The following is a 16,465-nucleotide window of genomic DNA, read 5'->3' as shown; positions in this document are numbered from 1 at the left end:
GAAAACATTATATACAGTATTATATATACTGTACATTATATAATGTATATAATTATATATACAGTATATAATACTGTGTGTTATATACAGTATATAGAGAGTATAATGTACTATATTATATACAGTAAGAATACTGTATATAACGAATATAACATACAAAATATGTCTTAATCAACTTGATGTGATTGGTAAGGCTTCTGGTCAATAATAGGCTAATAGTAGTTATGTTTTGGGGGGCGTCAAAAGTTATACTTGGATTTTCCACTGTGTAAGGGGTCAGCCCCCCAACCCCAACATCGTTCGAGGGTGAACCATAGGTTCTAAATACCAGTTGACTTTTTTTTTTTTTTCAGTTATGTGGATCTTCAGTCACTTCAGTCACTTCAATGGCACAGTTGGGTCCTGAATCCAGGTCTTCTGATTCTTCAGTTTCTTTGACATGAAAAGTTCTCCAGATGTTTAGTCAAAGAGTTTTCAGATTTGGCTTAATTCTTAAGCCTCAATTTTTCATGTCTGTTGAATTCTCACCTTCACTTCACATTGTATCAAATTTTTAACCTTTCAAAAATGTACTTTGGAACAACAGGATCAGGTGCTAGCGGGTCCTTTTCCAAGGCCCTGCTACTCAGACTAGGCTATTTTAGTAATTTGAGTGTGGAGAAGATGGTCATCCCTGCATTTTAAGACACTTTCTGTGACAATTCAGTCTTTCAACTTTTCTGATTAAATTAACACATTAAATTAATACTGCTGATTGGATTATTATTTCCATTTTTAAAAATTTTTTTAAATGTTAAATATTTATTTTTAAACTTAGAGAGAGAGGCAGAGAGAGAGGGAGACACAGAATCTGAAGCAGGCTCCAGGCTCTGAGCTGTCAGCACAGAGCCTGAGGCGGGGCTCGAACTCATGAACCGCAAGATCATGACCTGAGTGAGCCAAAGTTGGACATTTAAATGACTGAGCTACTCAGGAGCCCCTGGGTTATTATTTTTACACATGTATCTGGCTTTCTAGTTTTTCTACGCATGTTTTCAAGAGCCAAATGGATACAGTAGATTTCATGGCTGATATAAGTCTAGTGAAGCACCAAGTCATAATTAATTTAGGCACCCAGTTGGCACAATCTCTAGAGAGCTGACCTTATCTTTGATGTATTCAAAGCAAGTTATTTTTACCCTGATGGCTAGGGAAGTACATAGCCATGTCCTCTCTTTGTTTTCTCCTTATTACAGAATCCATTGAGAGGTTTGATAGGGCAGCCACCGGGGTGCCAGGACAGTGGGGCACATGCCAAGAGAGGGTATCCTGCTTGGCAAGGCCACCCAGGGTCCCTGGGATGGCTCCGTGGCTGTGTAATTATTATTCTAAGTAGAAGAGTTGTCCTCAGCAAAGAGGTAAAGCGGAAGGCTGCTCCTTAGTCTTCCCATTTCCCTGCCCTCTACACCGCCTTGTCTGCCTCAGGTGTTCTTGAACTCTCTGTCCTTTCCTTCTAGAACCTGCTTGTAGAACTTTAATTTTCCATGAATAGAAAATGGCTGATAACCACTCACAATGCTCCCTCTCTACCACTTGGGTTGGTATTTTTACAAATACCAAACTTAGGCCAAAGGGCAAGGGGCAGATTTTCAGGCCTCCGTTCTCCTGTTAAAGAAGATTGGGGTGAAGGGTGAAGGGCCCCTGAAATCATGACGCGTGAGTGGTGGATTCTGTCGGAGCACGGAGGCAGGAAGAAAGTGCACTTCTGCAGATATCACCATACCTCGGTAGTTTCTTCGACCCCGATGCCAGACTGTACCCCCACCAATGAAATCAGCCTCCCTGAGGGCAGGACTGAAATATCAGGAGTTGTGGAAGCTCTTCCTGTAACTCCTGTCCAGGCTGTTTGTGGGGGCCCCGTGGGTGTTGGGACTCATACCATTTGGGAAATGTATCACATGTTGCAACTATTGCAAAATAGTGTGACCTTTCAGTGTGTGTGAAGTAAAATACAGCTACCTTTAAAGTTACCAGCTCTGTTTCGAGACCACCATGAAGTTTCCCAAGATTTCCTCCAGCCCCTAGGGTCTGCTCTAGCTGTTTATCTGCTGCAGAGTCTCTTGGCGAAGCCCTTAGATAGTCTTGCTACTCTCCATCCCCCCATGGCCTCCTGTGCTGGGCTGCACAGGCAGCTGCCCCCAATTCTTCCTGACAGGGCTCACAGGGCTGTGAGGGGCCTAGAGGAGAATAAAACTGGATGTTTCATCTTCCTGTAGAGCAGGGGTTCTCAACCCTGCAGCACTTTACAATCACCCCAGGGGCTCGATTCTGATTTAATGGGTCTGTGGCAGGGTCCATCCATTAGGGGAACTTAGAAAGCTCCTTGGGTGGTTCTAATGTGAACTCAGAGACAAGAACCAGATTTGTAAGATAAAATGAAACTTTAAAAAAAAATACAGGGGCGCCTGAATGGCTCAGTCGTTAAGCGTCCGACTTCGGCTCAGGTCATGCTCTCACCCCGTTCGAGCTCTGGGCTGATAGCTCAGTGAGTTTGAGCCCCGAGTCAGGCTCTGGGCTGACAGCTCAGATTCTGTGTCTCCCTCTGTCTTCCCCTCCGCTGCTTGCACTCTGTCTCTTGCATTGTCTCAAAAATAAGTAAACATTAAAAAAATTTTTTTAATTAAAAAAATATATATTTGTATTTTTTTTCAACGTTTAAAAAACTGGTTCTAGAAGATAATGAAAGATGCTGGTCAGACAATAAACAAAATATAGAGATTATTTTTTAAATATACATTTAAATATATCTATTTTGAATATATATATATATTTAATATATATATGTGTGTGTGTGAGTGTGTGTGTATATATATATACACTCACACACACACATATATATACATATGTATTATATATTCCCCTCATCCAATACCTGGTATTTTTGAGGAGGCCAATGTGCAAGGTGGGAGATTCTTAAACTGGATTTGGAATGTATCATCAGAGAAGGATCTTGATGTCAGTATCCCCCACTGTGTTAATTAGGGCAGCACTAGCTGCTGTAACAAAACCCAGACCTTCAGAAATTTAACACTGGGAATTTGGTGTAGCAGTATGTAGCAGTATGGAGAGTGAAGAGATCAGAGAGGCAGCCGTCCTCTGCACATTCAAGGTCCCCAATTTTTGGCTCCCCAGCGGCCCTGCGGGGAGAGGAAAGAATGGGCGGGTCTCCGCGGGGAGGGACCCATTGGCTGGGCCTGGCCATGTGTGCTCGAACCTCATTGGCCAGAACTCAGTCACGTGGCCGCTGCCTGTGTGAACTATTTTGGGCAGCCTCAGCCCTGGCAAGGAGCTGGAAGGCGGTGGGACGGCAGGTCCTCTTGGGTGTCTGGCGTCGGGTGCCTCCCAGAAAGGCCAGGTGTGGCTGCTGCCCTTAGAAGTGCAGACTCCAGGCCTCCTAGGGGTGGGAGCCTGCAGCCGATACGTGATTATATTAAGGGCTTGCACTCTTTTTCTTCTTTTGTCCACAGATATCGCAAACGGCACCAGTTCAGGGGGGTACCGCCCACCTCCCAGAACCAAAGAAGTCATCATCAATGGCCAGACTGTGAAACTTAAATATTGTTTCACCTGCAAGATTTTCCGGCCCCCTCGTGCCTCTCATTGTAGCCTTTGCGATAACTGCGTAGGTGAGTAGAAGCAGAGATTGCCTCTGTTCCACCTCTCGGGCAAGTGGTAAAATGTCTGTAGCTGACGTGGGAGGCTGATTTCCCTGGTGTAGACTGTGCTAAAGAGAGTCAGCATGGGTGTCTCTTTAATCCTCCGAAACTGAACAACTCAATAATAGTTAATATTTCAAGTGCCTCCCGCCACGGATCCCATTCACCAAGCCCAGTGTTCCCAAGTCTCTGTTTTTTCTTCTTACATCCTCCAGCACCCCCGCTGTCGGTGCAGCTCCCTGGGCCGTCTCCTGCAGGTGCACACACCCCAGAGTGGGGGTTCTTTGTTCCCTGGAGCTGCCGGATCAGCAGGCACTAGAAATGATTTTACCCCCAAGTCCCTCCATTGCCCAAAGGGCTGGCTGCACATGGAGCCCGAGGTGCTTAGTGATGTTCTTCTGAGTCCTCAGAGGGGCAATGAGCTGGGGAACTGGAGGCATTTGAAGCCTCAGGAGAGAAAAAGAGGCAGAGGCCAGAAGACTTCCAGGCCTAAGTTAGGATCGTCGCTCTTCCGGGAGACCACCAAGGCCTTCCCTGTCTGTCCACTGGCTTTCTCCAGGACGGACTGGAGAAACAGGCGGAGGGAATGTGTAGCACAGAGGTCATCAGTGGTGATATGTGGCTCTACTGCTCCACCAGATCCACCCCAGTACAAGATTTTACAACGGCCGTGGGTCCCAGCCCCTTGGGATTAGTCGGCAATCACTTCCTGTCACTTCAGATGGAGAGCTGCTTGGCACACCCACACACCGTCTTCTGTCCTGGGCTGGAGCTTCTTAGAGATGAAGTTGGCAAGGAGGTGGTAGAAGTCCCAAGTCACAGGAAGGGTGATCACACAAAGGCTCTGCCCACGGGGAAAGACCCTCATTTCTCCAGCCCCATAGCCTGCCTCTAATAGAAAACGACCAAGGGTAATTCTGGGCTTTAGGCACAGGAATCCTCTGTTAGCTCAGAACAAACCTGTTTCCCCTCAGCATCATCAATGGCCAACACTCATTCTGAGTCTATTGGAATTTGTAGTCTCAATTCTTGAGGAAAATGCAAGCTTATAATGTACTTCTGCTGTGCAAAGCTGTTTTCCTTTTGTCTGAAATTCACTTTATCCTAACTTTAAAAATCTGCACTTTGGTGGAAAGTCCATGTTTTCCCCATCAGGCCTTGTCTTGGTTTTATTAACTTAGATGAATTACTTTTAGCCTTTGCTCTCCCAGCAGAACAGAATGGAATTTCGTTCAGTCTTCTCCCATTTTGCAAGTAGCTCGAGTTAAGAGCTGTTAATCTGGCACTGGATGGCCTGGGTACAAATGTTAGTTTCGTGTCTACTTAAACTCTCTATCCCCGGTTTTCTCATCTATACAACGGGTTGATAAGAGTAACTACTAAATGAGATGGTTGAGGGATTAAATGAATCAATATAAGGAAAACACTTAGAATAGTAGCTAGTGTACAGGTTCCATAATTATCGCTGCTATTCTGTTATTACTTCTGCCCCCTTGCTATTTTTGATTGGCTTTCTCTGGATAATTTCTTGATCTACTGTGGCCCTCTGTGGGGGTGATGACCAAAACTACACCTGGTCGTCTATGTAGGGGCACACCAGTGTTCCTACAAAGACACATGACAACCGTTGTTAGTTTTCTGATCTGCTTCCTGGTGACGTCAGCCATCCCGTGCGCATCTTGAGGACACTTTTAAGCCAGAGCATTGCGATGGCTCGAATATCTGCAGGCAATAATCTGTAAGGATTCTCAGGACCCTTTCTTGGGTCATAATTTTGATATTGCATGATGGAATGTGATATGATGGAATAGTATATAGCATACACTTTTCACATAAGCTCTTCTGTTAACTTTGCTTGCCTTCTCCTGGAGGTCCAGTGACTTATTCCACTAGGCATTTCTAGGTAGGGGGTTGTTATCTGCAAAGCCATAGAGTTTACTGGGCACCTCCTTCTCATTATCATTTATAAAAATGTTTACCCATTTCTAGACATCTGACTGTTCATTTATTCATTTGTACCATTTGGTCCCAATCTTCTGTTTCCTCTCTCTAGGCTAGACTCCTAATCGTGGTAAGACTTCCTCCCAGCTCCTAGTGCTTTAAAATTCTCTTTGGATTATTGTAAAACACTTTCTAAAAGTTCATAGAATTGTCTTAGTCATTCCCTCCAACACCCATAGGTGTTCATACATGTCCCTTAAAGAACCTGATGAATTAGATGTAAAATCCCCTTACCAAAAGTATATATCAACCTCAGTTAATGGTGTACTTCTCGCAGAGTATAACTTTAAGGTAGTACAATGTCTTATAGAAACCAACAGCTGAGAAAATAAGAGCTATCAGTCTTTAATACCTAGGAGCCCTTCTGCAGCTTTTTTTTAAATCTTATTTATTTATTTATATATTTGGAGAGAGACAGAGAGAGAGGCTGCAAGCAAGGGCGGGCCAGAGAGGAAGGGGGAGAGAGAATCCAAAGTGAGCTTTGCACTGACAAGGAGCTGCAACTCATGAACTGTGACATCATGACCTGAGCCGAAATCAGGGGTCAGACACTTAACCAACTGAGCCACCCAGGCGCCCCATGAAACCATTCTGATAAATCCAAGTAACAGTAGCAATCCAGCACTCCACAATAAGCGTGGTGGGGTCCTATAATCGGGAGGCACAGAACAGCAGAGGGAAAAGAGAGGAAAAGGGAAGGTTTGGGAGTGGGCTCAAGACGGGGGAAACCGGCCAACGTCTGCCTCTCAGCATCATTTGATGGCCCTGGGGCTGGAGTTTGGCACACCCTGATCAGGGTCCCACTGTGCAAATGACAGGTGAGATAAGTAGCATATCTGACTTAAAATAAAGCTACTCGCAGCCCTCCTGGAACAACCACACAGTGATTCACACCTACGTAGCTTCGGTTTTCCGGTTCATTGTGCTACATTTGGGCCTTTGGTGTGACCCATTAGCAGACAGTAAATTGGACTTCCTTCTGCATTTGGGAAAATAGAGTGGAAAGCAAACGTCTCCAACTGAGAAGTGTAATTGCAGAGTTTGCCACGATTTTATTTTTAGATAGAAAGTTTTTGTTGAAAGAATTCTACTTTTTGCAGCCGGGGAGAAAAATACAATGATACGCTGAAAGCCAGAGTTAGCACAGGTGGCTTCCCTTCCCTTGTAATGAGCAGGTTTGGGTTGGTTCTTCCTAGGTGCACAAATAAATGCCACTTTACGCTGGGAGAAGAGAGAGGAAAAAATGGAGTTTCCCAGGCAGTTCAGAAGAATAGTTTTCTTTGTTAAATGTGTTTGAAATGAGAGCAAACTTATAAAGGCTCTGTATTTTTAGTTGAGGACTAATGGAAAGCTTTCGTGGAAAGCAAACTCTGGCGCAAATATAGAATGGGTCAGCGGGGCCTAGTAGTTGGCAACTTGACTCTAACGCGCACAGACTCGGGCCTGGACCCGGGTCCTGTCAGTGGATGATATTGGTACGTGAGTAGGTTATCTGACTAACCCCCAACTGTTACCACGTCTATAAAATGGACGACCCTAAGTACTTTTCTTTGTAGGTTTCTTTTAAGGATTAAGTGAAGCTGTGCCCAGCAAGGACCCAGTATAGACCTGGTGCACACTGTGGGGGGCTCAGGGCTTGCCATCAATGTTATTGTGGATAACCAGGAAAATGTTGTCATAGTGCTCCCAAAATAACTGCATAGAACAAGGTTCATGGAGGGATAGGAATCACCTTGTTTCCCTGTAATCTGGTTTGATTTATTTGACCTGCAGTCCTAGAAGTGAATATATTCTTTCTCTCTCTCATTTTGTCTCTGTTTCTGTCTCTTTCTCTCTCAAAACCTTTCCCTGTCTCTCACTAGTTCTCTTTCTCTGTTGCCATTACATTGCTTCTGCATGTACGGAACTGAGTATTTTGGTGTGTTTGTTCAGCCAAGGGATCTTTGAAGTTATAAAATATTAAAAAAAATTTTTTTTCAATGTTTATTTATTTTTGAGAGACAGAGTATGAGTAGGGAAGGGACAGAGAGAGAGGGAGACACAGAATCTGAAACAGGCTCCAGGCTCTGAGCTGTCAGCACAGAGCCCGACGCAGGGCTCGAACCCACGAACTGTGAGATCATGACCTGGGCCCAAGTCGGACGCCCAACCAACTGAGCCCCCAGACGCCCCTAAAATATTTTTTTTTTAATTTTTTTTTTCAACGTTTATTTATTTTTGGGACAGAGAGAGACAGAGCATGAACGGGGGAGGGGCAGAGAGAGAGGGAGACACAGAATCGGAAACAGGCTCCAGGCTCCGAGCCATCAGCCCAGAGCCTGACGCGGGGCTCGAACTCACGGACCGCGAGATCGTGACCTGGCTGAAGTCGGACGCTTAACCGACTGCGCCACCCAGGCGCCCCCTAAAATATTTTTAAACGACCAACATCTGGGGCCATGAGGCCACTCCTGCTGTCTCTGATCCTCAGGCTCCCTCAGGTCATTATTAAAGTGAGAGTAACTGCAGGTGCTGGAAAGCCAACTGTATGCCCGGGAAGTCCTCTCAAACTCGCTGTGTACATCCCAGAGCCCCAAGTCAGTCCCACATTTCAGGAAGTCTGTCCTTTGATGGGCTCTGGTCTAGTGTCAGAATTACCAGCAGCTTTCACTGGAATTGGGTATTTTTAATACAACCTAAACCTGTAATTAAAAGGGACTTACTTGAAATTAGTTTAATCACACACTGTGGACTGGGTCGAGTTTGCTAAACGATTAGATGGCACATGCAAGCCTCTGTAAGCCTGCTCTACGTGTGTCTAGCTTTGACCAGGCAGAAGGCAGCTTAACCTGACGCCTAGAGGTGGCCTCTGGAGGCAGCAGCTCCCTGGGCCCCAAACCTGCTGCCCTGTCTGGGCAGGGAGGACCCTCTCTGCATTTGCAGTGACACATCTGGACGTGCTGTGAGGACAGAGAAGACGGTGCGTGAAGCCCTCAGGATGTGTTGGCCCCTGGGGAGCTCTCAGGAGGGCCAGCCTCTTTCCTCATACGGGGGGTGACCTTGTCCCATTTTGCTCGGTCCTTGTGTGTCGGTGCTGGCGTAGGTGGCACAAAGAACCTGAAGAGGCCCTCCCACAGGGACTTCAGGGACTCCTGCTTTTGGTAGGGCTTTCCCACCATCTTTAAAAATCCTTATAAACTCCCTGTCTCATTTCCCTGTCTCTTTTTTTGCTGTGCTCTTTCTCTCCTGGGGGTACTACACACTCCCCGCCTCAACCCGCGGTGTCTCCCTCCCATCGATCCTTCTGCTTCCTCTGCAGTGTGGTTTTCTGAGCTCAACTGCTGATATTTTGTCTGTTGTGTACACACTGTGTGCATCAGAGCTCAGTCACTGCTTCACAGCTGGCCTCAATATTAAAAGGTTTAGAATATCTGAGATTTGGAATGCAGCTACCTTCTGGTGTGGAGTAGCATTCTGGAATTTCTCTTTGACTATTAGGGTATGGTGAGCATGCTATTAATTTCCCACAGGAAAGGGTATCATTTGAGGGGAATGGAGAGAGAAGGCATTTGTATCTTCCCAAAAACCAAACAAAAAGGGCTTTACAGTAGTCCCCACTCCCCTACAAGTTTCCAATATCTTTGATTTTCAGTCACATTTAATAAGCACCTATGTGTCAGACACTGCTAGTAGCTAGATGCATCAAAATAAAAGTCTTCAAAGATCATTGTTAAGAACAGACCAAGGAGAATTTATTATATTTATTATATTGTAGTATGTATTATATTCATTATATTTTATATATAATAATAAAAGTCATTATATTTATTATATTGCATAAGCCCAAGAGAGTAATTTTACACTGGTAAAGAGCACAACAAACAATTCAGTCATCAACATATATGCACCAAATAACATTGCATCAAAATATATAAAGTAAAAGTTGTTAGAGAAGATGAGGATAATTTGCTACACACATAATGCTAGTGAGAAACATTTGCATACTTCTAGTTTTAATGGTTCAGGTCAGTAAAATATAAGTAAGAAAATAAAGGATATTAATATGTAATTAATATGTGCTGAACTTTGTTTCTACGATGTATACTTAGCTTTTTCTGTGTGTGGAATATTTACAAAAATTAATCATACTAGGCCACAAAAAATTCCTAGCTTTTTAAAAACAGATGTTTGCACAGATCATATTATCTGATGACACAACAGTAAAACTCAAAATCAATCGCAAAGATATAAATACACAAACCTAACCAATTGTGATTTTTTTTTTAAAGAGCCTTTTAAACTTCGAATGCAAACCTAAATTCTATGCTACTTAGAATTCTAGGGGGTGCCTGGGTGGCTCACTTGGTTAGGCGACTGACTTCAGCTCAGGTCATGATCTCACAGGGAGTTGGAGCCCCAAGTCGGGTTCTGTGCTGACAGCTCAGAGCCTGGAGCCTACTTCAGATTCTTTGTCTCCCCTCTCTCTACCCCTCCCCTGCTCACGCTCTGTCTCTCTGTCTCTCAATATTAAATCAATGTTAAAAAAAATTTTTAATTAGAATTATGAATTTTAAACATACAAAATAGTTACCCTAAGCAGAAAAGGAATTATTTGGAAAGCTATCAGGTAGCTCATAGGAATGAAGGAGAAGCCTGAGAGGCAGGCTCAGAAACCAGGAAGAGTCAGGGAAGGCTGAGTGCAACAGGACGTCACAGGACGTGCAGGCACTGCGAGCAGAATGTTTGTTGCGCTGCCCTCGAGTTCTAGCTCTGCTGCTGCTATCAGCTTAAAACTGTGACTCTCTCTATGTGCAAGGACTCTGGGTTCAAAGATCTGGATGGGAGCACCTGGGCCTTTTTCGCTTCCACACCCAAGGAGCTAGCAAGGCAAGAGAGGCTAACTACCCACTTTCAGCTTCAATAAAGGAGGGGGGCCCTGCCCCCCACCTATTTTGGGATCCTCCTCAAAACAGGAAGTTTACTTAGATGGTGGATGGCCAGTGAAACAAAATGTTTTTAAAAGTCTAGTACAAAAAACAAAACTGAAATTAGAAGCAAATAAATGAACATAGTATCCATCTCAAGAAGATAGGGGAAAAAATAGCAAAATAAACTTAAGAAAAACAGGAAGAAAAAAATGAATGGCCTACAAAACAGAAAAATCGATGTGGTACCACTTCTAATTCTTTGGAAAATAAACAACATAAAGATAAACTTCTGGGAAGATAACAAAGTGGAAATAAGAGATTCAAATGAGACAAATATAGGTGAGTTTTTAGTTATTGGAAAATAATTGCATTAGTTTGCATATTAAATAACTTGATGCTGATTGATTTGAAATCTCAGTGGAACATGATTTTATGGGAAATTAGTCAACGAATGAGTGGAAAACTTAGACTGCTAATAATGAAAAACAGAACTTTATTAAAGAGTCGTCCAAAAGAAAAATAAGATAAAAACACAGAGGGAGGCATGCAAACCATAAGAGATTCTTAAATACAGAGAACAAACTGAGGGTTGCTAGAGGGGAGGTAGGTGGGAGGTTGGGTTAAATGGGTGATGGGTATTAAGGAGGGCACTTGGGATGAGCACTGGATGTTACATGTAAGTGATGAATCACTAAATTCAACTCCTGAAACCATTATTACACTATATGTTAACTAACTTGGATTTAAATTTTAAAAATTTTAAATGTATATTTGAAAGGAAAAATATTCACATTATATTATTAAATCAAAATGTTGGTTAGATATAAAAAGAAAATCATCCAAAAAAGGTGCTAGAACCAAACAATTTTACTTCCTGTGCTCTGAATAGTGTTTCAGATCTTAGAGCAGCGTGGACAGCCTTTCACTTCATTTCACCAAGACAGCACAAACCTAACACTAAAATCTGACAAAACATGAAAGAAAGAATATTCCCATTTATAAATGTATATAAAAGTCAACATGAGAACATAGCAAATTTAATCTACCAGTGTAATAAAAGAATTGATCACTCTGACATAGAAGGGGCATATTCCAAGAATGCAATTTTTTAAATGTTAATAAGTCTATTACTATATCAATAGGTTAAGGGCCAAAAGGTGTATGATCATGACAATAAATAATAAAAAGAGATTTAATAAAATTTGACACCAGTTTCTAACTCTGAAGCTTGGTGAACCGAGATTGGGAGAACTGGGAGGCAGAATTTGGGCCCCGGTGTTCTCCATAGCATTATGGGTATTACTCCCATAGATATGTCACCTTACATGACAAAGAGATTTTGCAGATGCCATTAAGGTTACTCATTAACTGACTTCAAATAACGGGTATTATCCTGGATTATCCAAGTGGGCCCAGTGTAGTCACAAGAACCCTTAAGGGCAAAAAATAGAGATTCCAAGTAGGAGAAGGCTTCATCCTTCATTGCTGGCTTGAAGATGGAGGGAGCCAAGTGGAAAAGGTGAGAAGGAACAAATCCTGCCAACTGCACTAAGCTGGGAAGGAAGAACACCCAAGCCCAGTGGCACCTGCACCCCTACCTTTACCTTGATCTTAGCCTGGTGAGACCCTGAGTCAAGCTCCTGACCCACTAGAATTCCAATACACTAAATTTGTGCTGTTTAAGGCCACTGCATTTGCAAGAGATAATCTGCACCCCATGTCCATTGCAGCATTATTCAAGATAGCCAAGAAATGGAAACAATCTAAGTGCCTGTCCCTGGATGAATGGGTAAAGACGTGGCATAAACAATGGAATAGTATTTATCCATGAGAAAGTAGGAAATCCTGCCTTTTGCATCAACATGGACGTATCCTGAGGACATTATGCCAAGTGCAATTAAGTCAGACAAAGATAAATTGTGTAGGATATCATTTATATGTAGAATCTAGAGAAGTCGTACTCTTAAAAACAGTTTAGGGGGTTGGGGGACCAAGAGAGTTGTTTAAGGTTACAAATAGACAACTAGTAGTAACTAAGTCCTAGAGATCTAATGCACAGTATAGTGAATATAGACAACAGTATTGCGTTATAATAAACTTGCTAAGAAACTAGATCTTAATCCAACCACAAAGAAGAAAGCATAATTATAGGTGACAGTTGAGATGCTGACTATTGCTATGACAATCCTATTATATAAATGTATCAAGTCAATATGTTGTACGCCTTAAATTTATACAATGTTATATATCAAATATATTTTAATTAAAAATTTTCCCAGGCAGTAAATTTGTTTAAAGCCACTACATTTGTGGTAAATTGCTAGGCAGTTACAGAAAACTAATAAGAATATCCTTTAACATGATTTCAAAGATGAAGAAAGCTCACATTTCCTTTATGGTAAAACACTGGAGTTATTTTACATTAAAATTAGAAACAGATTGAGATGTTCACTATCACTCCTGGCATTTAACGTTTTCCTAGCTTTTTCTGACTGATGCAGTAAGATGAAAAAAATAAATATGAACTATCAAAAGGAGCAGGTAGAATTATCCCTTCATTGTAGAGGACAAGAAAACAAACATTAAAGCTAGATTTTTAAATTCAGTAGAGTTATTAGTTACGAAATCAATACATTAAAATAGGTGACCATATATCAGTTAGGAATCACAATAGCAATCAAGATACATTCTCTCCACAGTCTTCTTAATAATTTTTAACAATTTGAGGCAGGGAACAAGATAAAATAATTTAGCTCGATCAAGAGAATAAGCTAGCCGTAATAACCAATAACATTTTGGGGAAAGAACAATGCAAGGAGCCACGTACTATTATTAGATGTCACTGATCCACAGACCAGTAGCAGAAAGTGAGTCAAGGACCCCTGTATGTGTGCATGTGTGCAGGTATGAATGATTTCTTCATTGTCATTTCTGAATTTTCCAAATCTCCAGTGATCATCCGAATGCACAGTTCTTGTTGAGAAAGCTCTCATAGTCTGGCGAGGAAGGCAGAGATGACCAACACAGGGGAGTCTGGCAAGTGCCATGGGGAGGGGTCTTGAAGAGCCCAGACTTCACAGTGTGATGGGTCCCTATGCCAAGTCATACAGCATTAGCAGGGGTTACTGCATTGCAGGAGGGCAGGAGGGCAGGAGGCCCAGCAGGCTGACAGTGGGACAGAGCCTCGGAAACTCGCAGGAGTGCTTGAAAGTGGTCAAAGAGACCAATCTCCTGAGATTATTGGCAACTATTTACGACTCATGTGGGGCTGCCTTTGAACTTCTGCAGTGGCCCATGGGCTGGGTTCTTCTGCTCCTCAGGGCTTCCAGCCCCTGTGTCAGACAGTCCGTTTTTTCTCAATGTCTGAAGTTTTATCCTTTCTTTTTCGGTTGAATCAGTAAGTCCTGTAACTAAACTTTAAAACATATCAAACGATCTAATCAATGCTTTTGGATCTAAGCCACCGGTCATGTTTTCACCTTCTCCCATTCATTGACCTCTGGAAAGTTTCTGCATGCCTCTGATCATTGTGTGCCCACCTCTGAATCAAAATGAATAAATACAGTCATGAGATCTTTTAGCTAAAAACAAACTTGGAGGTTTTTGTCTTCATGGATCATCTATTGTAGTGGCCTGAGGGTTTAATGAGTCTTGCAAAATGAAGATAAAGTCCAGGAATGTTACCATCATTGTGATGTAACTCACATGTAGCAGAATTGTGGAGAGAGCCACAATGCAGTTCACGGCTGTGCAGAAGACTGCCATGTGTTCATAAAAAGGTGTATTCATTTAAGAAGTTCAGAGCCAAATTTAGCCACCTCTGAGCAGTGTAAACAACACCTTGGGGCATTTATTTTTGGCACTCACTTATTCCTGGTTTGCTTATAAGCAGCTCAAGTCCTCTTCCGGCAAGAGATGGGGGTTTTAATTAAGTCATTCGTTATCAGTGATTCATTGTTATTAGCTTAAGTGACAGATGACGGAATTCCAAGTAACCTTCCTGACTCACTTGACAGTAAGATGACGTTCTTTCCTGGAAGCCTTTTCACCTCCTCTATGTGTCAAATTAAAACTGTTCCTGGTTGTCTCTATGCTGTTCGCTCGTCTCTTCCTACCAGTTCTCATTTCCTGTATGCCACACCTACTCCCCTTCTCCTGGGTCCCTGGCTGTCCCCAGCGCTTCTCCTGGTTCCACACCATCCTCCCTGGAGTCTTCATGCTGTAGCTTGGAGCCGCCCTTTTGTTCCAGCCAGGAATTTCGGGCAATCTCTTTCTCAACATGCTCTCCCCGCAATGAGATCCTCTTCATGGTGTTCTGCTTCCAGGAGTTTCTTTAAAAAAAGCGGGGGGCGGGGGGGGGGGCGGGGATGCGCCTGGGTGGCACAGTCAGTTAAGCGTCCGGCTTCTGCTCAGGTCACAATCTCGCAGTTTTTAAGTTCGAGCCCCGCGTCGGGCTCTGTGCTAACAGCTCAGAGCCTGGAGCCTGCTTCAGATTCTGTGTCTCCTCCTCTCTCTGCCCTCCCATGTTCATGCTCTGTCTCTCTCTGTCTCTCAATAATAAATGTTTAAAAAAATTCAAATAAAAAAATTAAGAGTCTAGAGGTGCATTTGAGGCAGTAACCAAAATAAAACTCTACAAAGTCGTCTTTCAGAAGAACTTACTTCATAACATATTTGTTATAGGCATAAGGACATGTAAGTACACATAAAATGGACTACATGGGCCCAGGTGTCTGCATTGTAGCAAAGTTCCCAGGGGTCTCTGATTCACAGTCAAGGTTGAGAGCCAGGGGAACAGACTGGGTTCGAGCCTGAAGGTCAGGCCATCTGGAAGCCTTAGGAGTTGCTCATCTCTCACAGAGAGCAGGCCAAGCAGTGAGGTTTCCCACAGCAGGCATCTGCTTCCAGAAGATTACTGCTACGGTGATTTGCCACCTTGAAATTTTAATATGAATAAACAGCTACCATCTTTTGAGGGCTGTTGGAAGCCATGCATTATGTGTTGAAAATTCATCAATAAGGCTGCATTTCTCCTCTGACTGCTCTTAGGGCCGTCGTCTCTCTGGGTGTCTGAGGTGGATGTTGACAGAATTTGCCAACAGGGGTAGAGGTCCACAAAGTTCATGGCCGTGCCAGGGCCCGGGGCTGGATGTTGAGAATCAAGACGAGGGATCAGACCATATCTGTAGAAGGCTTTGTAATGTAGGCATTTACAGCTAGTCCCAAAGTGTGTATTCATAATAATCAGGTGTTTATTTGCATTGCCTACAATCAGAGCTGGCTTCTCTCAACAGACTGTTACACGGAAAGAGAGTGCAAAGTATAAGATGGGCTTCCTGCGCTTGAGAAGTTTCCTGCCTACATACGAGAAGTTAACTAACACCGAAAAGAAAATATGACCAGTTTGTAGCACCCAGGATATCTGATCTGACCTTAGGATGGTCATTTTAGAAGAATCCTCATAAAGGGGTGAGATGAGAGGAAAGTCTGGAAAAATTAGCTGGCAGCCGCTCTAGGGCCCCCAGTGCCATCCAAGGAGGGACCAGACTTAGCCACTGGCAATAATGCTGGAACAGGAAGTGGAGATGAGCAAAATTTGGCCTTAGGAAGACCAATCTCACATAGTATAAAGTGAATCGATGAGATGTATTAGTTAGCTACTGTCCAGTGACGCTGTATGACAAACCCCCTCCAAAATCTCCATGGCTTTTAGCAAATAGCACTTCTCTTTCTCATGTGCCTCTGAGTCGTCTGGAGCAGCTCCGAGAAACGGCTAGGCTCCGCTCCAGGCATCTTCTCCTCAAATTTGATTCCAAGGACCCAGGCTGAAGGGACCGCAGCTACCAGGGCGTGTTCTCCTTA

The 16,465-nt window shown here is 43.2% G+C and overlaps 1 protein-coding gene across 2 annotated transcripts in view; it reads left to right on the top strand.

Annotated features, from left to right (window-relative positions):
- The window catches only part of ZDHHC14 (zinc finger DHHC-type palmitoyltransferase 14), a 291,313-nt gene that overhangs the window by 211,673 nt on the left and 63,175 nt on the right, over positions 1 to 16,465 (top strand). For both annotated transcript variants that reach the window (XM_047102756.1, XM_047102755.1), the window contains exon 3: positions 3,507 to 3,665. In XM_047102756.1, coding sequence (XP_046958712.1) covers positions 3,507 to 3,665 — 159 coding nt within the window. The remainder of the gene's footprint in view (positions 1 to 3,506; positions 3,666 to 16,465) is intronic.

The sequence above is a fragment of the Lynx rufus genome, unplaced genomic scaffold, assembly GCF_022079265.1.
Source record: "Lynx rufus isolate CCGP_SWC_20201006 ecotype Redwood Valley unplaced genomic scaffold, mLynRuf1.p SCAF_6, whole genome shotgun sequence".
Lineage (NCBI taxonomy): Eukaryota > Metazoa > Chordata > Mammalia > Carnivora > Felidae > Lynx > Lynx rufus.
The sequence above is the reverse complement of the archived record's forward strand: the minus strand, read 5'-3'. Positions and strand labels throughout refer to the sequence as shown.